Genomic DNA, 24,845 nt, shown 5'->3' on the forward strand with positions numbered 1-24,845 from the left:
CCCTGCACCCTCTCCTACCATCTCTGTATATGTTTCTTACCCTCCATCAAAAAGAATGGAGGGGGGGGGAGGAGGGAAGGCGGGGACTGTTGGAAACAGTGGGACTCTGTAGGGAGCAAGACCTAGCGATAATCCTGGTGACGGAAGTGTGTTGTGTGCACACGAGCACGTGTGTGATAAGAATCAGAACATCACTCTGGCACTGTAGAAGCTGGGGATTGAAGTCAGTACCTCATGCTTGAGAGTCCAGTGCTTTATCCACTACACCACAATAGTATTTGAAGGTTTATTTATTTATTTGGTAAAGAGGCAGAGAGAGACTGAGAGACCAAAACCACAGCACCAAAGCTTCCTTCAGTGTAGTGGGGCCGGGCTCGAACCCGGTTTGTGCACAGGGTAGAGCAGTGCACTGTCCAAATCTGCTATTTGGCTGTCCCCATGTTTGTTTTCCTACTCTAACTCAGTAATCCCTTCTCTTGAAGTCTGTCATCAGAAACATAGGGTGAAAGCTTTTTTGCATAATGACATTCCCCCGTGTCTGACGATGACCACTTACTGACAGCATTGATGACTGTACTGCCCCCACTGGTCTGTGTGAAAGACACAGCGGCTAAACAGTGGGATCACAGTCACGGCAGGTTAAAACCAGAAGCCAGACGGCACTGCGATCCGTCGTCTCAGTCGTGGGTGGAGCAGGAATTGGGCACCGCTCAGGAGCCCGCTGTTGTCAACACTTCCCGCTTAGAGATGCTGTCCCGTCTGGACAGGGTGTGTTGGCCGAGGTCTGCCTCAGCTGCTGTAAGCAGTTGTTACCCAGTTGGAAATTCTTGAGTCTGTTTTTTTTTTTTTCTTTCTTTCTCCTTAACATTAATGCAGAGCCTTTAGTCTACGTATGAGCTCGCCAGCCCTGTTGTAAGAGGCAGCAGTGCTTTGCCGTGTGTGCAGCCCAGGGTTGAGCCTGGCCCTGCTGCACTGAATGGAGCCTCAGTGCTGTGGTCTCTCACACGCACTGTCTCTTGCTCTCAAACAAACAAACAAAGGCGGACCACATGGAAGAGTTTGATTTAAGATTTTTTTTTTTTTTCTAAATAAAAGTTTGATTTATTTTTATTGATCAGGAAGAGAGAAAAACAGGTCATCACTAGCATATGTGATGTCGGGACTCAAACTTATGTTTACAAATATAAAACACTTCCCCTTCTGGGACACTTGGCATGTCATCTGAACACTCTTATTGTGGTTAGAGCTTCAAGTATCCTCTCCTTTCAGGGTGCCCCGAGTCAGTGTTGTTGTTAAGGGACATGGAGAGGGACACTAGGCTGCTGCTTTTGGGGTTGGCTTCCCAAAGCCGCAATAGAAAGCCTTGGTCTCCAGTGGCCCCATTTTCACCCTCACTCAAGCCCTTTGAGGAGGAACAGATGGACAGTTGTCTTGGTTGTTAGAAGGACACACTCTGCCTCTGCCTATTTCATCCCTTAGTTTTGTGGGTGATGGCGCCAGCCTCATAAGTTAGCCAGATTAAGTCTCTGGTGGCTGCTAGAGCGTTTCGTTGACTTGGCAGACACTGCATATGCGAAGAACAGACTGAACGGGAAGTGGTATTACTTTGATGACAGCAACGTGTCGCTGGCCTCTGAGGACCAGATCGTGGTGAGTACACCTTGATGACGTAGCTCCTCCCCTCGTGGGTTAGAGTCGAGAGGCCCCTCTTCTGACTAGGTGCCTCCCCCCCTGCGAGGACCTTGCAGCCCAGCTCGCCTTGGGGTTGTATGTTGCGGCACTGCCTTTGTGCCTGGGCAGGCGTCAGCCTTTAGAGAGAGGGTCTTCCTGCTACCTCTTGGCATGGGTGTGTGGTGCAAGGTGGCAGGTTCCAGAGAACAGAGAAAAGCCCGGCGTACGCCTCTGACCTTAAAGTGAACTTTCCCCTCTTATTTTAGACAAAAGCAGCGTACGTGCTGTTTTACCAGCGTCGAGATGATGACTTTTTTAAGACTCCTTCACCCGTCAGTTTCCCTGTGTCCTCTGATGGAGCAATGAAAACAAGCAGCTCACAGCAGAGCCTGGGGGACGATGAGGCGTGTGGCATGGACACCAACTGACGCCGCCTCAGCCACCCTGCCACGCTCAGCACCAGTGTAATCTCCCAGGAAGATATCTCTGACTCTCAAGACTGCTAGTTCAGTCTAAAAACCAGATAAGAAATTTCAGTTTTATCACGGGGGGGGGGGGGAGGAGAACACCCCCCAGAAACAAACCTATTTACCCAGAAGGGCTATGTCAAGAGGCTGAATTATTTTTCTTTTTAAATCGGTGGTGGTGAGAAATTACTGTAAAGCTCTGGAGCTTTGGGGGGTGGGGTGGGGTGGGACGGCACATGATGGATTAACTCTGATGGATTCCAAAGAATGGGGAGATGGAGAGGAACACTCTGTAATCAGGCGTGATCGAAGCTGTGGTGACCTGCAGGCTGCCCTACGTCCTGGATTTCTGATTCTGGGGCCGGTTACTGGCCACCCAGTAGTTGGCCCACATAAAGCAAACCTGAAGTAAATCTGCCTCTGCCTTCCCCTTGCTTTGTGCACTTAGATGGGTTTGCAGTTCTCTAGAGTGTCGGCCTCTTCTGTCAGCTATTGGGTTTCTTCTTGGGGTTTCCAGTTGTCTCTACCCCAAAGAAATGGAGCTATTTAGTGCGGGAGAGCAGGTGTGTGTGTGTCTGTGTCTGTCTCTCTGAAATGGAGCTGTTTAGTGCGGGAGAGCAGGTGTGTGTGTCTGTCTGTCTGAAATGGAGCTGTTTAGTGCGGGAGAGCAGGTGTGTGTGTGTGTGTGTGTGTCTGTCTGTCTGAAATGGAGCTGTTTAGTGCGGGAGAGCAGGTGTGTGTGTCTGTCTGTCTGAAATGGAGCTGTTTAGTGCGGGAGAGCAGGTGTGTGTGTGTGTGTGTGTGTCTGTCTGTCTGTCTGAAATGGAGCTATTTAGTGCGGGAGAGCAGGTGTGTGTGTCTGTCTCTCTGAAATGGAGCTGTTTAGTGCGGGAGAGCAGGTGTGTGTGTGTCTGTCTGTCTGTCTGAAATGGAGCTGTTTAGTGCGGGAGAGCAGGTGTGTGTGTGTCTGTCTGAAATGGAGCTGTGTAGTGCGGAAAGCAGGTGTGTGTCTGAAATGGAGCTGTGTAGTGCGGAGAGCAGGTGTGCGTGTGTGTCTGTCTGTCTGAAATGAAGCTGTGTAGTGCGGAGAGCAGGTGTGCGTCTGTCTGTCTGAAATGAAGCTGTGTAGTGCGGAGAGCAGGTGTGTGTCTGTCTGAAATGGAGCTGTGTAGTGCGGAGAGCAGGTGTGCGTGTGTGTCTGTCTGTCTGAAATGGAGCTGTGTAGTGCGGAGAGCAGGTGTGCGTCTGTCTGTCTGAAATGAAGCTGTGTAGTGCGGAGAGCAGGTGTGTGTCTGTCTGTCTGAAATGGAGCTGTGTAGTGTGGAGAGCAGGTGTGCGTCTGTCTGTCTGAAATGAAGCTGTGTAGTGCGGAGAGCAGGTGTGTGTCTGTCTGAAATGGAGCTGTGTAGTGCGGAGAGCAGGTGTGCGTGTGTGTCTGTCTGTCTGAAATGGAGCTGTGTAGTGCGGAGAGCAGGTGTGCGTCTGTCTGAAATGAAGCTGTGTAGTGCGGAGAGCAGGTGTGCGTCTGTCTGAAATGGAGCTGTGTAGTGCGGAGAGCAGGTGTGCGTCTGTCTGTCTGAAATGAAGCTGTGTAGTGCGGAGAGCAGGTGTGCGTCTGTCTGTCTGAAATGAAGCTGTGTAGTGCGGAGAGCAGGTGTGCGTCTGTCTGTCTGAAATGGAGCTGTGTAGTGCGGAGAGCAGGTGTGTGTCTGTCTGAAATGGAGCTGTGTAGTGCGGAGAGCAGGTGTGTGTCTGTCTGTCTGAAATGGAGCTGTGTAGTGCGGAGAGCAGGTGTGCGTCTGTCTGAAATGAAGCTGTGTAGTGCGGAGAGCAGGTGTGTGTCTGTCTGAAATGGAGCTGTGTAGTGCGGAGAGCAGGTGTGTGTCTGTCTGAAATGGAGCTGTGTAGTGCGGAGAGCAGGTGTGCGTGTGTGTCTGTCTGTCTGAAATGGAGCTGTGTAGTGCGGAGAGCAGGTGTGCGTCTGTCTGTCTGAAATGAAGCTGTGTAGTGCGGAGAGCAGGTGTGTGTCTGTCTGTCTGAAATGGAGCTGTGTAGTGTGGAGAGCAGGTGTGCGTCTGTCTGTCTGAAATGAAGCTGTGTAGTGCGGAGAGCAGGTGTGTGTCTGTCTGAAATGGAGCTGTGTAGTGCGGAGAGCAGGTGTGCGTGTGTGTCTGTCTGTCTGAAATGGAGCTGTGTAGTACGGAGAGCAGGTGTGCGTCTGTCTGAAATGAAGCTGTGTAGTGCGGAGAGCAGGTGTGTGTCTGTCTGTCTGAAATGGAGCTGTGTAGTGTGGAGAGCAGGTGTGCGTCTGTCTGTCTGAAATGAAGCCGTGTAGTGCGGAGAGCAGGTGTGTGTCTGTCTGAAATGGAGCTGTGTAGTGCGGAGAGCAGGTGTGCGTGTGTGTCTGTCTGTCTGTCTGAAATGGAGCTGTGTAGTGCGGAGAGCAGGTGTGCGTCTGTCTGTCTGAAATGAAGCTGTGTAGTGCGGAGAGCAGGTGTGTGTCTGTCTGTCTGAAATGGAGCTGTGTAGTGTGGAGAGCAGGTGTGCGTCTGTCTGTCTGAAATGAAGCTGTGTAGTGCGGAGAGCAGGTGTGTGTCTGTCTGAAATGGAGCTGTGTAGTGCGGAGAGCAGGTGTGCGTGTGTGTCTGTCTGTCTGAAATGGAGCTGTGTAGTACGGAGAGCAGGTGTGCGTCTGTCTGAAATGAAGCTGTGTAGTGCGGAGAGCAGGTGTGTGTCTGAAATGGAGCTGTGTAGTGCGGAGAGCAGGTGTGCGTGTGTGTCTGTCTGTCTGAAATGGAGCTGTGTAGTACGGAGAGCAGGTGTGCGTCTGTCTGAAATGAAGCTGTGTAGTGCGGAGAGCAGGTGTGCGTCTGTCTGTCTGAAATGAAGCTGTGTAGTGCGGAGAGCAGGTGTGCGTCTGTCTGTCTGAAATGAAGCTGTGTAGTGCGGAGAGCAGGTGTGCGTCTGTCTGTCTGAAATGGAGCTGTGTAGTGCGGAGAGCAGGTGTGCGTCTGTCTGTCTGAAATGAAGCTGTGTAGTGCGGAGAGCAGGTGTGCGTCTGTCTGTCTGAAATGAAGCTGTGTAGTGCGGAGAGCAGGTGTGCGTCTGTCTGTCTGAAATGGAGCTGTGTAGTGCGGAGAGCAGGTGTGTGTCTGTCTGTCTGAAATGGAGCTGTGTAGTGCGGAGAGCAGGTGTGCGTCTGACTGTCTGAAATGGAGCTGTGTAGTGCGGAGAGCAGGTGTGTGTGTGTGTGTGTCTGTCTGTCTGAAATGGAGCTGTGTAGTGCGGAGAGCAGGTGTGTGTCTGTCTGAAATGGAGCTGTGTAGTGCGGAGAGCAGGTGTGTGTCTGTCTGTCTGAAATGGAGCTGTGTAGTGCGGAGAGCAGGTGTGTGTCTGTCTGTCTGAAATGGAGCTGTGTAGTGCGGAGAGCAGGTGTGTGTCTGTCTGAAATGGAGCTGTGTAGTGCGGAGAGCAGGTGTGTGTCTGTCTGAAATGGAACTGTGTAGTGCGGAGAGCAGGTGTGTGTCTGTCTGTCTGAAATGGAGCTGTGTAGTGCGGAGAGCAGGTGTGTGTCTGTCTGAAATGGAGCTGTGTAGTGCGGAGAGCAGGTGTGTGTGCGTGTGTGTCTGTCTGTCTGAAATGGAGCTGTGTAGTGCGGAGAGCAGGTGTGCGTCTGTCTGTCTGAAATGAAGCTGTGTAGTGCGGAGAGCAGGTGTGTGTCTGTCTGTCTGAAATGGAGCTGTGTAGTGTGGAGAGCAGGTGTGCGTCTGTCTGTCTGAAATGAAGCTGTGTAGTGCGGAGAGCAGGTGTGTGTCTGTCTGAAATGGAGCTGTGTAGTGCGGAGAGCAGGTGTGCGTGTGTGTCTCTGTCTGAAATGGAGCTGTGTAGTACGGAGAGCAGGTGTGCGTCTGTCTGAAATGAAGCTGTGTAGTGCGGAGAGCAGGTGTGTGTCTGTCTGAAATGGAGCTGTGTAGTGCGGAGAGCAGGTGTGCGTGTGTGTCTGTCTGTCTGAAATGGAGCTGTGTAGTACGGAGAGCAGGTGTGCGTCTGTCTGAAATGAAGCTGTGTAGTGCGGAGAGCAGGTGTGCGTCTGTCTGTCTGAAATGAAGCTGTGTAGTGCGGAGAGCAGGTGTGCGTCTGTCTGTCTGAAATGAAGCTGTGTAGTGCGGAGAGCAGGTGTGCGTCTGTCTGTCTGAAATGGAGCTGTGTAGTGCGGAGAGCAGGTGTGCGTCTGTCTGTCTGAAATGAAGCTGTGTAGTGCGGAGAGCAGGTGTGCGTCTGTCTGTCTGAAATGGAGCTGTGTAGTGCGGAGAGCAGGTGTGTGTCTGTCTGTCTGAAATGGAGCTGTGTAGTGCGGAGAGCAGGTGTGCGTCTGTCTGTCTGAAATGGAGCTGTGTAGTGCGGAGAGCAGGTGTGTGTCTGTCTGTCTGAAATGGAGCTGTGTAGTGCGGAGAGCAGGTGTGCGTCTGTCTGTCTGAAATGAAGCTGTGTAGTGCGGAGAGCAGGTGTGCGTCTGTCTGTCTGAAATGGAGCTGTGTAGTGCGGAGAGCAGGTGTGTGTCTGTCTGTCTGAAATGGAGCTGTGTAGTGCGGAGAGCAGGTGTGCGTCTGTCTGTCTGAAATGGAGCTGTGTAGTGCGGAGAGCAGGTGTGCGTCTGTCTGTCTGAAATGGAGCTGTGTAGTGCGGAGAGCAGGTGTGTGTGTGTGTGTGTCTGTCTGTCTGAAATGGAGCTGTGTAGTGCGGGAGAGGGAGAGCAGGTGCGCGTGCGCGATGGCGCCTAGCGGTTCCCGCCCCCGCCCGTGATGGAGGCCGGTTGATACTGTGCGACTTGCGGGCAGCGCCCTTTGCAGCCGCTGGACAGTGGTGGCGGAGGCCGGAGGCCTTGTTGGGGGGCAGCTGCGTGTTGCAGGCCCGACCCCTCGGGTGCGGCAGGCCGGGTGGGCGCCCCTCTGGCCTTTGACCTTTGTGGGGGAGGGGAGGGGAGGGGAGGGGAGGTCTCGCCGCGAGATCGCGCGATGGTCCCGGTGGTCCCGCAGTGACCGTTGGCGGAGGCGGAGGTGCGGCGTCGTGGCCCGGCCGAGCTTCGGGTGAGCGCCCGCCCGAGGGGTCTGGGGTCCCGGGCGGGGCCGGGCGGGGGCGGCGGGACCCCCTTGGATGGCGGGAGCCCGGGTGCGGCCCCAATGTCTCCTGGCGGTGCGGTCGCCGTGTGCCGGCACAGACATGTCGGAGAAGCTGAGGCGATGCAGGAAGGAGCTGACGGCGGCCATCGACCGAGCCCTGGAGGGCGCGGGCCCCGCGCAGGAGGCCCCCGAGCCGGACGCCGCGCCGCCGCACAGGCTGCCCCGCAGGCCGCTCGCGCTGTGCCCGAGGAGAAAGCCGCTGGCCAGCCGGGAGAACCTGCCGCTCCGCCCCGCCGCCGCCGCCGCCGCCGAGAGACACTTGTGGAGAGCCGGCGACGTGAGGTGAGCGGCCTGTGGGGCACGCGGCTCCTCGGCGCTGCCGCGCGGCGCGGGTCCAACCCGGCCCGGCCCTTCCGGAGGGCTTTCCCGGAGCGAGCCGGGGGCCTTCCCGTTTCCCGTTTCCCGTTTCCCGGAGCCGGCGCTGGCGCAGCGGGTTGAGCGCACGTGGCGCGAGCTGCAGGGACCGGCGTGAGGATCCCGGTTCGAGCCCCCGGCTCCCCACCTGCAGGGGAGTCGCTTCACGGGCGGTGAAGCAGGTCTGCAGGTGTCTGTCTTTCTCTCCTCTCTCCATTTCTCTCTGTCCTATCCAACAACAACGACATCAACAACAACAATAAAACCACAAGGGCAACAGAAGAGAATAAGTAAATAAATGCAAATACAAATAAAATAAAAAGTGCTTTCCCCGATGCTCGAGAAATAAGAACCCTAAGCCGGAGCCCTGTGCCCACCCACGCTGGGAAGCCGCCGCCTGCCTCCACTCCCACCCGGCGGGGTCCTTGCCTCGAAGCCCCGAGTCCCTCGCAGGCAGCTGCAGACCCCGGGCCCGGGGCGTCCCCCAGCGGCCGCGGCCGTGTTGGCTGTCTGCTTGACCCGAGTCCCCGAGCCTCGGCAGCTGCCAAGTGTGGCCACAGCACTCGAAGCCACTGAGTTTTCCGCGAGCATTTTTGTGAAGGGAGAGCTAACTCCACACCCTTTTCTTTTCCCCGGGAGCTGCAGGAAAGACGCGGAGAAAGAACTGAAGGTGGACTCGAACGGGTCACTCAGCGGTTCTAGCCAGGAGGTCACAAAGGACCTGCTTGATATGATCGGTGAGTTCAGAGCACCGTCTGTCCCTGCACAAACAAACAGGAAAAGCTGGTTTCTCATCTCTCTGCTTAGTGCGCTGACTCTGCTCCCAGAGGTCACGGGCGAGTAGTGGCCTGTGGGGCTCACACCTATCGCTCAAGAAGTAACAGCCCACCTGGCTGTGGAGCTAGAAGCTGAGGGGAGCAGGAGAAAGACAGCAAGGGACAGTAGCCTAATGAGGGTGGAAAGCACTGGAGGCCTGGAAGCTGAGTACTCACACCTCACCAGCACAGGGCCCTGACTTGGAGCCCAGCCCGTGAGCACCGGGAGTGATTCCGTGGGTGGTGAGGTAGTGCTGGGGTGTCTGCCTCTGGCTTCTCTCTCTAAAGTAATCTGACACATCACCGTGAGTAAGGACCTGGGGTGTCTCTGCCTCTCGCTTCTCTCTCTAAAGTAATCTGACACATCACCGTGAGTAAGGACCTGGGGTGTCTCTGCCTCTCGCTTCTCTCTAAAGTAATCTGACACATCACCGTGAGTAAGGACCTGGGGTGTCTGCCTCTCGCTTCTCTCTCTAAAGTAATCTGACACATCACCGGAATAAGGACCTGGGGTGTCTCTGCCTCTCGCTTCTCTCTCTAAAGTAATCTGACACACCACCGTGAGAAGGACCTGGGGTGCCTGCCTCTCGCTTCTCTCTAAAGTAATCTGACACACCACCGTGAGAAGGACCTGGGGTGTCTGCTTCTGGCTTCTCTCTAAAGTAATCTGACACACCACCGTGAGAAGGAGCTGGGTCTGTGTGCCTGCCTCTGGCTTCTCTCTAAAGTAATCTGACACACCACCGTGAGAAGGAGCTGGGTCTGTGTGCCTGCCTCCCAGCTGTGGGGTCGGAAGAGCAGCGTTGCAGGTTCTCTCCTTGGTCTCTCCCTCCTGTCTCAGCCTCTACCCAAAAAGGAGTAAAAAACGCATCCACAGTAACAGAATCAGAAAAGAATCGAAATAAACCGCTTAGAAAACACAAGCATCACAGAAACATTTGTCTGTTAGCGTCAGCAGTGCAGTGACGGTGAGCAGTTACGGGACAGCCATGGAGGGCGGCAGACAGTGGACTCTCCACACGAAGCTGGGATGAGGGTGACTTCCCGCACTGGCACCCCCCCAAAATCCTGTCAAAAAGGCCATTGTAACATGGGAGGCAGCATAGCAGGCAGTGCCTAACTTACAGGCATCAGCTCCCAGCTGTGACCCCCAGCATCACGTGGTAATGTGGTAGTGCTCTGGTTATTCTCTGCTTTTTACTTTCCATCCCTCCATCTCTTCTCTCTAATTATCCATATATATGCATACATAAAGATTTTATTTATTAATGAGAAAGATAGGAGAAAGAGAAAGAACCAGCCATCACTGTGGTACATGTGCTGCCGGGGATTGAACTCCGGACCTCATGCTTGAGAGTCTAGTGCCTTCGCCACTGCACCACCTTCCGGACCACTCTATTTATGAATGGAGATAGCTAGAAATCAAGAAGAACGGGGGTGATAGGGAGGGAGAGAGACAGAGACACCTGCAGCACTGCTTTGCCACTAGCAAAACTTTCCCCCTGCAGGTGGGAACCAGGGGCTCGAACCCAGATCCTTGCACATTGTAACATATGCACTCAACCAGGTGCACCACCACTCAGCCCCCTTTCCCTCTCTTATTAAAAAATCTTTGAAAAAAGGGGGAGTCAGGCAGTAGCGCAGTGGGTTAAGCACAGGTGGCGCAAAGCGCAAGGACCGGCGTGAGGAACCTAGTTTGAGCCCCCGGCTCCCCACCTGCAGGGGCGTCACTTCACAAGCAGTGAAGCAGGTCTGCAGGTGTCTGTCTTTCTCTCCCCCTCTGTCTTCCCCTCCTCTCTCCATTTCTCTCTGTCCTATCCAACATCAACAATATCAACAATAACTACAACAGTAAAAACAAGGGCAACAAAAAGGAAATATTTTTTTAAAAAGTCTTTGAAAAAGAAAAACCTGGCTTACGGAGGCCACGTGCCCTAAATTATTTATTCCCCAGTGCTACAAAAAAAAAAAGTAAAAGAAAAGAAAAAGGTGCGAAGCTGTCTGCAATCCCACCGCTCAGAACTGGCCGACGTCCACCGTGCTTTGTTTCCACACGTTTGTATATTGGGCACATGGGCTTCACATGACTTACTGGGTCATGGGAAAGTCATGGCATCTTTTTGCATATAGAAACAGGAAAACACGGGGCTGGGCACTGGCACAGCAGGTTAAATGCACATGGCGCAAAGCGCAAGGACCTGCATAAGGATCCCGGTTCGAGCCCCCGGCTCCCCACCTGCAGGGGAGTCGCTTCACAGGCGGTGAAGCAGGTCTGCAGGTGTCTGTCTTTCTCTCCCCCTCTCTGTCTTCCCCTCCTCTCTCCATTTCTCTCTGTCCTGTCCAACAACAGCAGCAGCGATAACAAGGGCAACAAAAGGAAAAAATTGAGTTCCAGTGACACAGTCGGTTAGCGCACGGCACTTACACAAATGGAAAAAACAGCCTTGAGCTTGTCCCAGTGATAACCCTGGAGGGGAAAAAACAAATAGGAAAACACGACATGACCTTCCTGACAAGCCAGTATTTTTAAATCATGCCGTATAAAGGACAAATAGCTTGGTGCCACCTGACGCTTGAATCTGAAGGGCCTCCGGTTCTGAGGAGAGGCAAGGTAGGCCAGGGGCAGAGCAGCCACTGCCCACTGCTCCCGGGGGCTGTCTCCTCCCGAGGCCTAGGAAGCAGACAGTTCAGCATGACCTCTTTTCTTTTCTCTTTCCTTTTTTCTTTTGTTTCCTTTCCTTTTCCTTTCTCTCTCCCTCTCCCTCTCCCTCTCCCTCTCTTCCTTCCTTCCTTTCTTTTTTTACCAGAGCACTGCTCAGCCCTGGCTTATGGTGGTGTAGGGGATTGAACCTGGGACTTTGGAGTCTCAGGCACGAGTCTCTTTGTATAACCATTGTGCTATCTAGCCCACCCAGCCTCTGCTTACTAAGCATGGCCCCCCAGGGCTTGCGTCAGGTGCCATTCCGACCACCCCACAGACCCACCCTCCCCACACCGAGTCTTACTGCTGCGGGTCAGGGGTACCGTACCAGCATAAGCATCTCTCTAACCTGCCACTCACACCCTCCTGGGGAGCTGGCAGATGGTCGGGATTTGGTGAATGCTGAGGTCTGAAGGGAGAGCACCTTAAAATTTGGCACTCGGGGCCCTGATGGTGGCGCACCTGGTTGAGCGCACATGTCACAGTGCACAAGGACCCAGGTTTGAGCCCCTGGTTCCCACCTGCAGGGGGAAAGCTTCACAAGTGGTGAGGCAGGGCTGCAGGGGTCGTCTGTCTCTCCCTCTCTTTCACCCCCTTCCATCTCAATTTCTGGCCTTTTCTATCCAATAAATAAAGATGATAAAAAAAAAAATTGGCACTCACCCTGGCGATCTGGCCTGCCCAGGGTGGGAATGCCCAGCTTTGCACACTTTATCTTGTGTCTGAGGTGTTTTTAGAAACTTATCACTGGAGTCGTAAAACTGAATGTTCTTGTTTTTATAAGATCATACAAGCATCCGAACTATTGAAGAATTGGCTGGCAAGCTGGAATTTGAAAATGAGTTGAACCGTGTGTGTGGTCACTGTGATGACTCACCGTTCACGGAGGAAGACTGGGCCCTGCTGACGGAGGAGGGCCCTCAGAAGGTCTTAGATGCCAACCCTGGCAGTTTCAAGCAGGCCTTTGATGACCACAACATTGTAGAGACTGTTCTGGACTTAGAAGAGGACTATAACCTGATGACCTCTTTTAAATACCAAATTGAGTAAGAGCAATTGATTTCAGCTTTACTCCTCAGCAGAAGGCTGGCGTTAAGGCATCTGCAGTAGCCTGTCACCAGAGGCCACGTTTTCCGAAGACGTGGCAGAATCTGAATCGTCACACCCCTTTTACTTCTAGGCTTGTTCCTCTCTAAATTGAGGACTCAGTTTTTTTTTTTTTTTGCTGCTTTGAAATGTTTTTTCACTTCAGATCCTGATTTTTTCCTCCATTTTTAAATTTGTGGTTAATTGTAGGTTACAGGATTGTAAGATTACAGTGTATAGTTCTGCTTGATTTTACTTTTGTTGCACTTATTTGTTTATTGGTGTTGACCTGAGCATAACCAGTGCCCAGGCAGGAGTGGCTCATGGGCCACTGCTGTGTCTCTCGGTGCTCTTTCTTCCTTGGACTGTTGAGAAAATGCGGGGCCATGACCAGCGTGGCCTTTGTGTGTCCCGGGACTAGCTCATCCCGGTAAGCTCAGGTCTGCACAGGGCAGCGAGCCTCTAGGGGGCTTTGACCCGGGGCTCCACCATCCTCAGGCCCTCTGCACACCCGGCCGACCGTTCCCCGTGTGGACCTAAGTTCTCCTTGTGACCGCTGGTCTTTCCACACCAGTTCTCGCGTCACTTCAGGGCCTGTTCAGAGGCCTCCTGTGAGTCAGGGTGTCCCTGCTTCCTTCCTGACCGGCTGACACCTGGTGCCCATTCTCCTGAGTGGCTGAGCACACTGCAGGCCTGGGAAGCCTGGGCGTCACATGTGAATTCCCCGGGAAAACCTGCTAGGACGGGATCGAGAGGTAAAGGGGGCCAGGCCTCTGTCCTCAGGTGGTCAGGATAGCAGTAGCAAACTAGCACGGCCGTCTCCAGCCCTACGCTAGGAGAGAAGGGACATTGTCATAGATGGTTTGGACAAGTGGGCTAGGAAGGGGTATAATAGCAGAACCTTGGACCAAATCGTGTCTCCAGCACCGCATAGGCCAGCGTGTTACTCTGGTGTCTCTTGTGAAATAAAAATATAAAAGGCACTGTTTGGACAGGTCTCTTCAAAACAGTGGCATTCTCTAGGGAACTTATACAAGGCTGTTGAGTAATGTCTGATACGGAGTAAGATGGGGTGGAAAGGTTCCAGGGCTTTTGTAAGAAGCAGAGCTGGGAGAGAGGCCTAGAATACAGCCCCTGCAGGCTATCTTTAAACTAGTGCCCTCAGCTTGGGGGGGGGGGGGGGCTCACTTTCAAGAAGAATCTTTATCTGAAAATGAAAAAGTTAGCTTTGGTATGGTGGAATTATGCATGCATGAGGCCCCAAGACTGGAAAAAAAAGTTCAAAAATATATCTTTACAACACTCATGTGAATCTAATTGCTCTTCTAGAAAAGAAAATAAGGGGGCGGGCAGTAGCACAGCGGATTAAGTTCAAGTGGCACAAAGCGCAAGGACTGGTATGAGGATCCCGGTTCGAGCCCCCGGCTCCCCACCTGCAGGGGGGGGGGTCTTCACAGGCAGTGAAGCAGGTCTGCAGGTGTCTTTCTCTCCCCCTCTGCCTTCCCCTCCTTTCAATTTCTCTCTGTCCTATCCAACAATAATAACAATAAACAAGGGCAACCAAAGGGGAAAAATGGTCTCCAGGAGCAGTGGATTCGTAGTGTAGGCACCGAGCCCCAGCATTAACCCTGGAGGCAAAAAAAAAAGAACAACCCTCATCTCTACCAAGTAGGTTTGGTGTCAGACACACTTGCTTGAGCTGACTTCCGGCCAGTGCCAGGGACGGTAGAACTCCGCCAAGGGGCCTTTCTTCCCTAAGGTGCTGGGGCTCGGGGCCAGCGGCTTCTGGTGTCGCAGTGCTGTTTCTCAGAACTCAGTTAATACAAGGAGCTGCTGGGAACTGGAAGTCTGGGGAGAGCCCGAGAAAAGTCAAACAAGAGGACTGTTTCCTCGTCTGCAAGCAAGACTATAACTTGGGGCATCCGCTACAGCCCCCCGCTCTGCCGACTGAGCTATGAAGGGGTGGGAAGGAAGCGGGAGAGGAGAGGGTCCAGGCCCTCCTGGCCAGCCCAGGGCCACACAGCTGCCGGCAAAGACCAGCTCAGCAGAGGGCAGTTGATTGTCAGACCTTGAGGCAGAGCTTTTGCAGGTGAGTGAGACCTGAGCTCATGGCTGGCCCGCCCCAGGTCGACGGGACCACACTGCCATTCCGTGGTGACATCTACTCCTGTCTAGATCCCCGGCTCCCTAAAATTATCCCCCCATAACACACTTTGTTGACTTTCATCTGCTTCAGTGCTGCAGGTGGGTGTGTGCTGATTACACAGCTTTAGGATATGGAGAATAGGGCTTGTGAACATTTACTCTGATAAAACTTCGTCAGCTTTGTGGGGAGCTGGGCCCATTGTGTGCACACACCCACCCACCCCTACTCAGCTCTGGCTTGTGGTGCTAAGGATTGAACCCGAGGCCGCAGAGCCTCAGGCATGGGAGTTTTTTTGCAGAACCATTATGCTGTCTCCCCAGCCTGAGCCAGATACTTCTCAGGGAGACACTGATGGTCATGCTTGAGAAACAAAGTGTTTGACGTCACTCGGCTTTCTCCCCCGCAGTTGGGCCTAGCAAGCCAAGCAATCACTTGAATTGTTTCCGTGGAAACACCGAGCTGCAGTTGGGATGAGAAGCATCAAAATAGAAACAAGCAGCTCCAAGAATAAATAGGAGCTTTGAAAACTGCTAATTGCAAATTCAATCCACAGCACAAGGAGTGTGAGAGGCTGGGCCCCTCCAACACTTTGAGGCGAGTTTCCACACCCTGTAGACTTGGTACCCAGACCTCCAGAAATCAGCTGTATGCGGATGGGCAGATGATGGCACCCCGGAGGGCAGGAGCTGGTCTGCAGAAACTGCTAGGACAGAGGTCGGGGAAGGGAAGACTGAGCCAGCGGGACAGGAAGAAGATGAGTGAGGTTAGAGAGCAGTCACAGCAAAGGCCTAGCCCAGAGCAACAGTGCTTTGAAAAGGAAAGTCATGGACTGGAGAAGGCGGCTGGGCCATGGCCCTGTGCAGGCAGCGATGTCCCCTGCACTGTGGCCAAGACTATAGATCTTGTCTTAGGGTATGAACTTTTTTAATTTATTTTTTTCCCTTTGTTGCCCTTGTTTATTGTTGTAGTTACTGTTATTGATAGGACAGAGAGAAATGGAGAGAGGAGGGGAAGACACCTGCAGACCTGCTTCACCGCCTGTGAAGCGACTCCCCGGCAGGTGGGGAGCTGGGGGCTTGAACTGGCATCCCTACGCCAGTCCTGTGCTTTGCGCCACGTGCGCTTAACCCGCTGCGCTACTGCCCGGCTCCCTTTTTTTTAAACTACCACCAGGCTTATCACGGGCTCAGTGCCTGCATGATTTATTCACTGCTGGTGGCTTTTTGTTTTGTTTGAGAGGGTAGAAACTGAGAAGAGAGTGAGCACTGCATCCCCACTCATAAAGCTTCCCCACTAGATGTGGGGACGGGGAGCTTGAACCTGGGTCCTTGTCACATGTGCACAAGTGGGTGTTCCACCACCCGGCCCCTAGATTCTGAAATATTTATCATGAATTATGTATCAGCTGGCCTTGCTCGCACTTCTGGTTGGTAAGTCTGCATGCTTCAGCCACTCCAGTTGGGCCCGAGGCCTCCCCTCTGCAGCTCATGGTCCCCTCCCTCTGGCCTTTTACATTGAGGAAAGGGAGGACCTTGCCTGCTCTGATTCCTTAGGATTCTCCTGCACCCCCATTTCCAACCCCAGGGAAGGCTCTGAGGAACAAGGAGACCAAGAAAGAAGCAGACCAGCTCTCGTACCCAGAGAATGGCAGTGGGCTCCACGCCAGCCTCGGCACTGGCGGTGTCCTGAGATACTGATGGTTTGGAAAGCTGATGGAAGAGTTTGCAAGAGACCTGGTTCAGACCGACATTTCTCTCCCAAACTGTCAAGGCTAGAAGCTCACTCAGCACAGGAGTGGCATTTTCTCTGAGGCCCTGGACAGTTCAGATGGCGGTGAAGACGGACAGGCAAGGGGGGTCGCCGCACCTGACCGTCACACAGCTGTCACCCTGCTGCAAGGCAGGCTGAAGCTCTGTCTTCCTTCCTGGAGAAAGAACAGTGTTTGCGATTTCAGTTAAATATTTATAGAGGAAACAGAGCTTTACTCAGGAAATGTAACAATGGATCCAGGTCTGGTAGGGAGGGAGGGACTTTCTGTCCCAGGTCAGCCGGAAAATGCCTGATTTAATGGAGCAATTTGGCTTAAGACCCAGTACAGAAACTACTCAGAGTTGCTTAACCTTGTCAGGACTGTAACTCAGTGGTAGACTGTGTACTTTGCATGTCTGACACCCTGTCCCCAGCACCAGAGAAGCCAAACAAAAACCCTACTCAGCCTTTGAAAACAGTATCAATAATTACCTTTTTTAAAAATTTTTTCCCCACCATTTTCTTTCTATATATATTTTAATTTTTTATATTTAGTTATTTGACAGGACAGAGAGAAATTAAGACAGAAAGAAGGTGTAGAGAGAGACCTGCAGCCCTGCTTCACCTAGTGAAGCTTCCTCCTAACAGATGGGGACTGGGGGTCTTGAACCTGGGTCCTTGTGCATTATAAGGTCTTTGCTCAACCAGGTGTGCCACCACCCAGCCCCTATTTTATTTTGTTTTATTTTTTTTAACCAGACTACTGATCAGCTCTGGCTTATGGTGGTTTGAGGGACTGAACCTGGGACTTCAGAGCCACAGGCATGTGAGTGTTTGCATAACCATTATGCTATTTACCCCCTCACACCCGCTTTTGTTTTGTTTTTTTTTTTTTACTCGACAGGACAGAGTAATTGAGGGAGAAGGGGGAAATGGAGAGACACCTGCAGACCTGCTTTACCGCTCATGAAGCTTTCCCCCTGCAGCTGGGGAGGTGGGAGGTGGGGGCTCCAACCTGGGTCCTTCTGTGGGTCCCTGCGCTTAGTACAATGTGTGCTTAACCAGGTGCACCACTGCTCTACCTCCCTAATACATGTTTTGAAATGTGAAATTGTACATTTCATAAAAATCTCGTCAGTAAGTGATGTATACACATAGAATAAACCTTTGGGGCGGCGGGCGGTGGCGCATCTGATTAAGCACACAGTGCACCAAGCCACCCCCCCACCTGCAGGGGGTACACTTCATGAGCTGTGAAGCAGGATTGCAGGTGTCTGTCTCCCTCTGTCTCCCCTCCTTTCTCAATTTCTCTCTGTCCTAGTCAGTAAAAACAGAAAAAATGGAGCAGTGGATTTGTAGTGCTGTTAGAGCCCCAGCGATAACCCTGGAGGCAAAAAACAAAAACCAAAGCCAATCCTGTATTAGCTGACCTTGCTCACCGCCAAGGTGCCTTCCCCTCTTGTTACCTCAGAGCTGCAACAGAGGCTAAGGCTTTGCAGGTGTCTGCCCCTGTCTGCCGTCGGAAACCCACATTTCAGTGAGGTCATCTGGCATTTGTCTTTGCTCTTTTTTAAAAAATTTTTTAAATTTATTTTCCCTTTTGTTGCCCTTGTTATTTATTGTTGTACTTATTTTTGATGATGTTGTTGGATCAGAGAGAAATGGAGAGAGGAGGGGAAGGCAGAGGGGGAGAGAAAGACAGACACCTGCAGACCTGCTTCACCGCTTGTGAAGTGACTCCCCTGCAGGTGGGGAGCCGGGGGTTGAACTGGGATCCTTACAGCGGTCATTGAGCTTCGCACCACGTGCGCTTAACCCGCTGGCTGCCGCCCGACTCCCTGTCTTTGCTCTTTTGACTTGTTTGACTTAGTGTGGCTCCCTCCAGTTCCACATTGTAATGAAAGGCAAGATTCCATCTTAAAGTGGAGCAGTAGTCTACAGACGGCCTTGCCCTCACTCACCTGCCCTTGGGCACTGGGCTGTCCCAGGTCCCAGCTGGGCAAACAGGAACACACACAGCCGCCATGTGCGGGTTCACTTGGGGAGGCGGAATAGCTCACTGGGCTAGTGCAGTGCTTTGCCGTGAGCAGTCCCGCGTTGAGTCTGACCCGCACTGCGTTGACGGAAGCTTTGGGGGCCAGGCCTCTCTGTAGGTGACATTTAGATAAATTGATCCTGGAGTGTCACAACTGCGTGCTTGTTCATTTTTTTAAAGATTCATTTTACTTAAAATGTTCTTTATTATTTATTTTTAATATTCCCTTTTGTTGCCATTATTTTACTGTTGTAGTTATTATCATTGTTATTGATGTCGTTGTTGGGTAGGACAGAGAAATGGAGAGAGGAGGGGAAGACAGAGGGAGAGAGAAAGACAGACATCTGCAGACCTGCTTCACCATCTGTAAAGCGACTGCCCTGCAGGTGGGGAGCCGGAGGCTTGAACTGGGACCTTTCAGCTGGTCCTGCTGCTGCAGTACCACCCGACTCCCTTCTTCATTAATGAGAGTGATAGGAGGAGACAGGAAATTAGAACGCCACTCTGTTCATGTAGCACTGGGCATCAAACCATGTCCCTCAGGCAAGCAAATCTAACTTCCTTCCGGTTGAGCTATTTTCTTGGGCCACTGGGGCCCACATAAGCTTCACGTCCACCCTCACATTGTGACTGGAGTGTCAGAGAAATGCCTGGGTAGCCCTCTGGGCCCTTGGCCCACACACCTGCCACCACATCTGTCCTGTGCAGCCACCTACGGCTCTGGCACCTGAGAGCCCAAAGCAGCATGTGCTCCAGGGAAATGCACGGGCTGGGTCACGCTCACCAAATCTGGCAGGAGCACACTTGCTTTAAAAAAAGTCTTGGGAATAAAATAAGAATGGCCTTTCCTGATGATTCCCAGAGACAAGCAGTGTAATTTTAATTAACCCAGCTTAGTTAGGAGATAGACTGGCTGCTCATTCCACAAAAATACACCCTGTTCATGGAACTCTGAGTCACTCTTGACTTTTGACTTCATTATACAAAATGAATTTTTTTGAGAAAGACAGGATTAAATAAGTCACAAGAGAACCAAAGAACAGAGGGTTCTGCTTTGGCATTTCAAAAGGAACGGAGCCCTCAATAGAAAGACTACACTCATAACTACTAATAAATATTATCCAGTTTTGAGGGAGTCGGGCGGTGGCGCAGCGGGTTAAGCGCATGTGGCGCAAAGCGCAAGGACCGGCGTAAGGATCCCGGTTCGAGCCCCCGGCTCCCCACCTGCAGGGGAGTCGCTTCACAGGCGGTGAAGCAGGTCTGCAGGTGTCTGTCTCTCTCCCCCTCTCTGTCTTCCCCTCCTCTCTCCATTTCTCTCTGTGCTATTCAAAAAATGGAAAAGATGGCCTCCAGAAGCAGGGGATTCGTAGTGCAGGCACTGGGCCCCAGCGATAACCCTGGAAGGAAAAAAAAAAAGATAATAGTACTTTGGTTAAAAACATAGGCTTTAACAGGTGTACTGTACTGTACTACTAAAACATGCATCTTAGGGCCTGGTGGTGGTGTACCTGTTAGCATGTATAAGAATCCAGGTTCGGGGGGGAGTTGGGGTGTAGCGCAGCAGGTTAAGCACATGTGGCACAAAGTGCAAAGACCGGCTGTCTATCTTTCTCTCCCCCTCTCTGTCTTCCCCTCCTCTCTCCATTTCTCTCTTATCCTATCTGACAAGGACAACAACAATAATAATTACAACAATAAAAACAAGGGCAACAAAAGGAATAAATAAATATTAAAAAAAATAAAAATAAAGAATCCAGGTTCAGGGCTGGGCGGTAGCAGCAGGGTAAGTGCACTTGGCGCAAAGCACAAGGACCAGTAAGGGTCCAGGTTTGAGTCCCCGGCTCCCCACCTGCAGGGGAGTCACTTCACAGGTGGTGAAGCAGGTCTGCAGGTGTCTGTCTTTCTCTCCCCTCTCTGTCTTCCCCTCCTCTCTCCATTTCTCTCTGTCCTATCGAATAACAACTACAACAAGGGCAACAAAATGGGAAAAATGGCCTCCAGGAGCAGTGGGTTTGTGGTGCAGGCACTGAGCCCCAGAGATAACCCTGGAGGCCAAAAAAAAAAAAAAAAAAGGGATGGGTGCTGGATAATTTCACTATTTCACTTCCAGGTGGAATTTAAGACAGGGAAACACCGAGCAGAACTTGACGGGAGTTTGCTGTTATAATAAAGCAGGAGGGAGTCAGGCAGTAGGTAGCGTAGCTGGTTAAGGGCAGGTGGCGCGAAGCTCAAGGACTGGCGTAAGGATCCCAGTTTGATCCCCTGGCTCCCCACCTGCAGGGAAGTTACTTCACAGGTGATGAAGCAGGTCTGCAGGTGTCTTTCTTTCTCCCTCTCTGTCTCCCCTCCTCTCTCCATTTCTCTCTGTCCTATCCAACGACAGCAATGACAACAATAACCACAACAATGATAAGACAACAAGGGCAACAAAAGGGGAAAAATGGTCTCCAGGAGCAGTGGATTCATGGTGCAGGCACTGAGCCCAGCAATATTCCTGGAGGCAAAAAACAAAAAAACCCCTAAACACCCACCCTGCTAGGGAAAGAGAGACACAGGCTGGGAGTATGGACCGACCAGTCAACGTCCATTTTCAGCGGGGAAGCAATTACAGAAGCCAGACCTTCTACCTTCTGCAACCCTCAATGACCCTGGGTCCATGCTCCCAGAGGGATAGAGAATGGGAAAGCTATCAGGGGAGGGGGTGGGATATGGAGATTGGGTGGTGGGAATTGTGTGGAGTTGTACCCCTCCTACCCTATGGTTTTGTTAATTTATCCTAAGAAAGTATTAATTAACAAAACCAATTAAAAATTAAGAAGGTCTGGCTTCTGTAATTGCTTCCCCGCTGAACATGGACGTTGACTGGTCGGTCCATACTCCCAGCCTGTGTCTCTCTTTCCCTAGTAGGGTGTGTCTCTGGGGAAGCTGAGCTCCAGGACACATTGGTGGGATCTTCAATCCAGGGAAGCCTGGCCAGCATCCTGGTGGCATCTGGAACCCGAATAATGAAGCTGAAGGGTTGTCATTCCACACGTGAAGTCTCTGGACACAGTCTGAGGTGAAGCATGTTGAGGTGGCAATCATTGCGTTGGTTAGGTTGTGATCGGCAGATGCAATATTATTTGGTATGGATTGGGAGAGGCATACAGGAAAGTGGGTCCTATCCAAGGGTTCCAGGACTTGGGGAAGTAGGGGCTCTATAGTGGAGATGTGAGGTTCCTGCTGTCTTAGGGTTCAAAAAGACAACTGATAGTTAATGTTATCATCACATTATTTGTTAATTGGGTTAACTTTGAAAAGTCCCTTTGTTATGGTTTGCTGTACAGTATCCAGTATCTTGTATATAGCTGTGAATTTATCCTTTCTTAAATAAAAAATAAATTAAAAGTGGGACACTGGTGGAATAAAGCAGTGGAGGGCTGGGAGAGCTCTGGGGTCCTGGTGCTCCTGTAACCTGTTTGTGGAATACACACCCTTGAGCGTAAAGAATATTAGGATAAGTGGCCGGGCGGTGGCGCACCTGGTTGAGCACTCACATTGCAGTGCACAACGACCCAGGTTCAAGTTCCCGGTCCCCACCTGCAGGAGGAAAGCTTCACAAGTGGTGAAACAGGGCTGCAGGTGTCTCTCTGTCTCTCTATCTTCCCTGCTCCTCTCAATTTCTGTTTTTATCCAAGAATAAATAAAAATAAATTTAAAATATCTAAATAAATCAAGAACCATCACTTCGAATAATAGCTCACTTAGTCCCCAGTATTATTTATGCTCTGACTTGAATCTGGCAAATTCTGGAAGCTGTCCGGCCAGTGAGGGGTTTCTCTTCCACACAGGCACCGCAAAGCACCAGCTTGTGCAGGGAGTTGCTTGTTCAAATCATCTTGTGAGAAACCTGGACAACAAGATCATGTGTATGTATCTGATTTCCTTAGGTAAACTGATAGATTAGTTTAATAAAGTGAATAAAACAAACACCTGTCATGGAGGAATGAGGGGTTGAACCCATGTGTCATGGACTGGACTATAAGCCATTAACTCCGCAGCTAAATAAGTCTCCTAAAAAGCACATGGCTTTTAAACATTCCCTTTTTATTTTTGAATTATTTTGATTACAAAAGAATATATTACAAAAATTCAAAAACTTGAGCAAGACATAACTTGAAAGCCAAAGTCTCATATAAACTCAGTGCTCTCCAGGACCTACAGAAATCACACTAGCTCTAAAAAAGTGATTGGAAAAAACCATGGAGGTGAAAAAGACAGAAAGAAAGGTAGAGTCGTATGGGCTGTGAACAGCGGGGCTCTGGACAGTTACTCAGTGCCTGTCACCCCTCTTTGGTGCGGAGCTGTGGCATGTGTTCACTGCAAGACTGACTTCATGTGAATCAAAACATCCACTGGCCAAAACCAGAAGAACTCAGGTGGCAAAGCTGTACTTAAACGATAAGAAGTAACAGTCTTGAGGCTTGGAAAAGTATTGAGCATGTGCGGGGGACATTTCACAGACCGGAACTGTTGTGTCTGAGAGTCAGGCTGCTACAGCGACATTTGTGAGAACCCTTCTGCTAGCTGCCATCCCATATGCCTTCCTTCCACAGCAAGACCACCTTCCCCTCCTCCTCCCCTCCTGATGCTGTACTGCCCAGCATCTGTCCCTGTTCTCACCAGGAGTCTTCACGTGTTTCGTCCCAGTAATGAAAGATGCACTCAATCTTGTATCATGGGCCCCTGGTAGGCACAGTGCCAAGTCTGTGCCCAACCCCCTGAAGAGCCTCTACCTTCAGGGGCCCGGGCCAGTTTGGGGACTTACTCCTGAGGATCATTTCGAGTGTGTTTCTGGCTAAGACCACAGGTCGCCAGCTGAAGTCCACGAGGCTGGTCAGAAGCCGTCATCGCTGCTATCAAAAGCCAGGTCATAGAGCAAATTCCTCCCTGGCTCCTTGCAGAGAGGAGACTCGGAAGTCCCAAGCTTTAGGCCACTGAACCAGCTTATGTGGTTATTCCCCTGGGAGCTGCTGTTCGGGGAAGTCTGCCGGCTGAGCTGCAGGAGGCTGCCTTCTGCTGCCCCCGCTGTGCTGGGCACAGCTGCTTCTTGCAGGGGAGGGAAGTCTGGCTTCTTAGGGGTGAGGGGGTCCCAGAGGTGTAGGGGCTGAGCCAGGGGCTCCTGCTGCCTCTGAAGGGGCCTTTTATGAGAGGGAGGCTGTGGATCGGGTCTGAAAAGACAGGTGTTTCTGTGAGTGTGTTCTTGCTTCCTGACTAAGAGCCTGCCCCGCAGGGCTTTCCTGGGCTGCCTCCTTCTCCCTGTCCCCCTTCTCTGTACAGTTCTGCACTTCTGCTCAGTAACAAACTTTTCTTCACAAGGATCACACGAAACCACACGTTTAGCTTGATGGTTTGGACAGGTGTTCTTAATGTTGGCTACAAAGCTGTTTGCGTCTAGTGATGTAAGCTGTGAAGCTCCTTGGGAAGCCAGGTCCTTGTCACCCGGAACCTTGTGAGGTAGGGTGCGAGAGCCGTGGGTGTCAGAGCTTGCCGCCCAGGCCATGCAGTCAGCCTGCACGGCCTTGTCCTGTCCCCCTCTGTTCCCTTCACTGCTTCCAGCCGTCAGCAATGCAGCCTCTTCCTGGAGAGCACCCCTCGCATAAGCCTGGCCCCGGACACCAGGCTTCTCAGGCTGCGGAGAGCGCACAGGAGGAGTCCTGTCAGGGATGGTCTGAGCCTGCTGCAGAGCTGCCTCCTCAGAGGCGGCCTGGGTCAGAGGCGGCAAGGTCTGACAAGTGCTGTCTTTCACAGGCCTCGGTGCTCCAGGACCTGTGAGGAGTCTCTTCAGCTCCTCAAGAACTCCAGGCATGTTCAGTTGGCTCAGCTGCTCACACAGCTGCTGGAGGTCTTTACTCTGCTGCGTGACTACAGCTTCAAGATGCGTCAGGTTGGACTTCATTTCAACAAATTCTGCTTGTTGCTAGAGAAAGGCCGTGAGAAAGAAGGGAATTACAGACGGCAGAACTCAGAACGTCCAGTAAAACACGAGAGCAAACTAAAGGATGTGGCAGCAAAACTAAAAGGTCTTTGCTGGGCACAATGCAGGGGCAGCTACACTGCGGAGTCGGACCCAAGCAGCACGACCTGTCAGAGGGCCGCGGAGGAGGAAGCTGCTCGCTGCTCTGGTTGGGAAGGACCTTGGCTGGACCACTCTTTTTTCTTTTTCTTTTTCTTTTCTCTTCTTCTTCTTCTTCTTCCTTTCTTTTTAAAAAATTTTATTTATTCCCTTTTGTTGCCCTTGTTGTTTTATTGTTGTAGTTATTGCTGTGATTGATGTCGTCGTTGTTGGATAGGACAGAGAGAAATGGAGAGAGGAGGGGAAGACAGAGGAGGGAGAGAAAGACAGACACCTGCAGACCTGCTTCACCGCCTGTGCAGCGACTCCCCTGCAGGTGGGGAGCCAGGGGCTCGAACCGGGATCCTTATGTCGGTCCTTGTGCTTTGCGCTTAATCTGCTGCACTACCGCCCAATTCCCTTTTTTTTTTTAAAAAAAAAAAAAAAAGACTAACAATTTATGAAGCAGAGAGAGAGAGAGAGAGAGAGAGAGAGAGAGAGAGGAGAGAACCAGAGCATCACTCTGGTACATGCAACACTGGAAATT

At 51.8% G+C, this 24,845-nt stretch overlaps 3 protein-coding genes across 6 annotated transcripts in view; 2 read left to right on the top strand and 1 right to left on the bottom strand.

Moving 5' to 3' along the window:
- USP4 (ubiquitin specific peptidase 4) overlaps positions 1–2,555 on the top strand; it is a 57,866-nt gene extending 55,311 nt beyond the window's left edge. For all 3 annotated transcript variants that reach the window (XM_016192729.2, XM_060204720.1, XM_016192730.2), the window contains 2 exons: positions 1,562–1,650; positions 1,938–2,555. In XM_016192729.2, the coding sequence (XP_016048215.1) occupies positions 1,562–1,650; positions 1,938–2,099 (251 nt within the window). In that variant the 3' untranslated portion in view covers positions 2,100–2,555. The remainder of the gene's footprint in view (positions 1–1,561; positions 1,651–1,937) is intronic.
- A 1,537-nt stretch (positions 2,556–4,092) lies between these two features.
- Positions 4,093–13,257, top strand: C12H3orf62 (chromosome 12 C3orf62 homolog). Of its 2 annotated transcripts, XM_060204648.1 has the most exons (5): positions 4,093–4,111; positions 6,832–7,225; positions 7,357–7,600; positions 8,318–8,409; positions 11,973–13,257. In XM_060204648.1, exons 3-5 carry the CDS (start codon positions 7,359–7,361, stop codon positions 12,236–12,238), a joined length of 600 nt encoding a protein of 199 aa, XP_060060631.1. In that variant the 5' UTR covers positions 4,093–4,111; positions 6,832–7,225; positions 7,357–7,358; the 3' UTR covers positions 12,239–13,257. The 2 variants fall into 2 exon arrangements, with proteins under 2 accessions (XP_060060631.1, XP_060060630.1); XM_060204647.1 differs by lacking the exons at positions 4,093–4,111; positions 6,832–7,225 and having other exon boundaries at positions 7,241–7,600.
- Positions 13,258–22,353: 9,096 nt separating this feature from the next.
- IHO1 (interactor of HORMAD1 1) overlaps positions 22,354–24,845 on the bottom strand; it is a 39,446-nt gene continuing 36,954 nt past the window's right edge. The window contains exon 8 of the mRNA XM_007533590.2: positions 22,354–24,163. Coding sequence (XP_007533652.1) covers positions 23,081–24,163 — 1,083 coding nt within the window. The 3' untranslated portion in view covers positions 22,354–23,080. The remainder of the gene's footprint in view (positions 24,164–24,845) is intronic.

This window comes from Erinaceus europaeus, chromosome 12, assembly GCF_950295315.1.
Source record: "Erinaceus europaeus chromosome 12, mEriEur2.1, whole genome shotgun sequence".
Taxonomy (NCBI): domain Eukaryota; kingdom Metazoa; phylum Chordata; class Mammalia; order Eulipotyphla; family Erinaceidae; genus Erinaceus; species Erinaceus europaeus.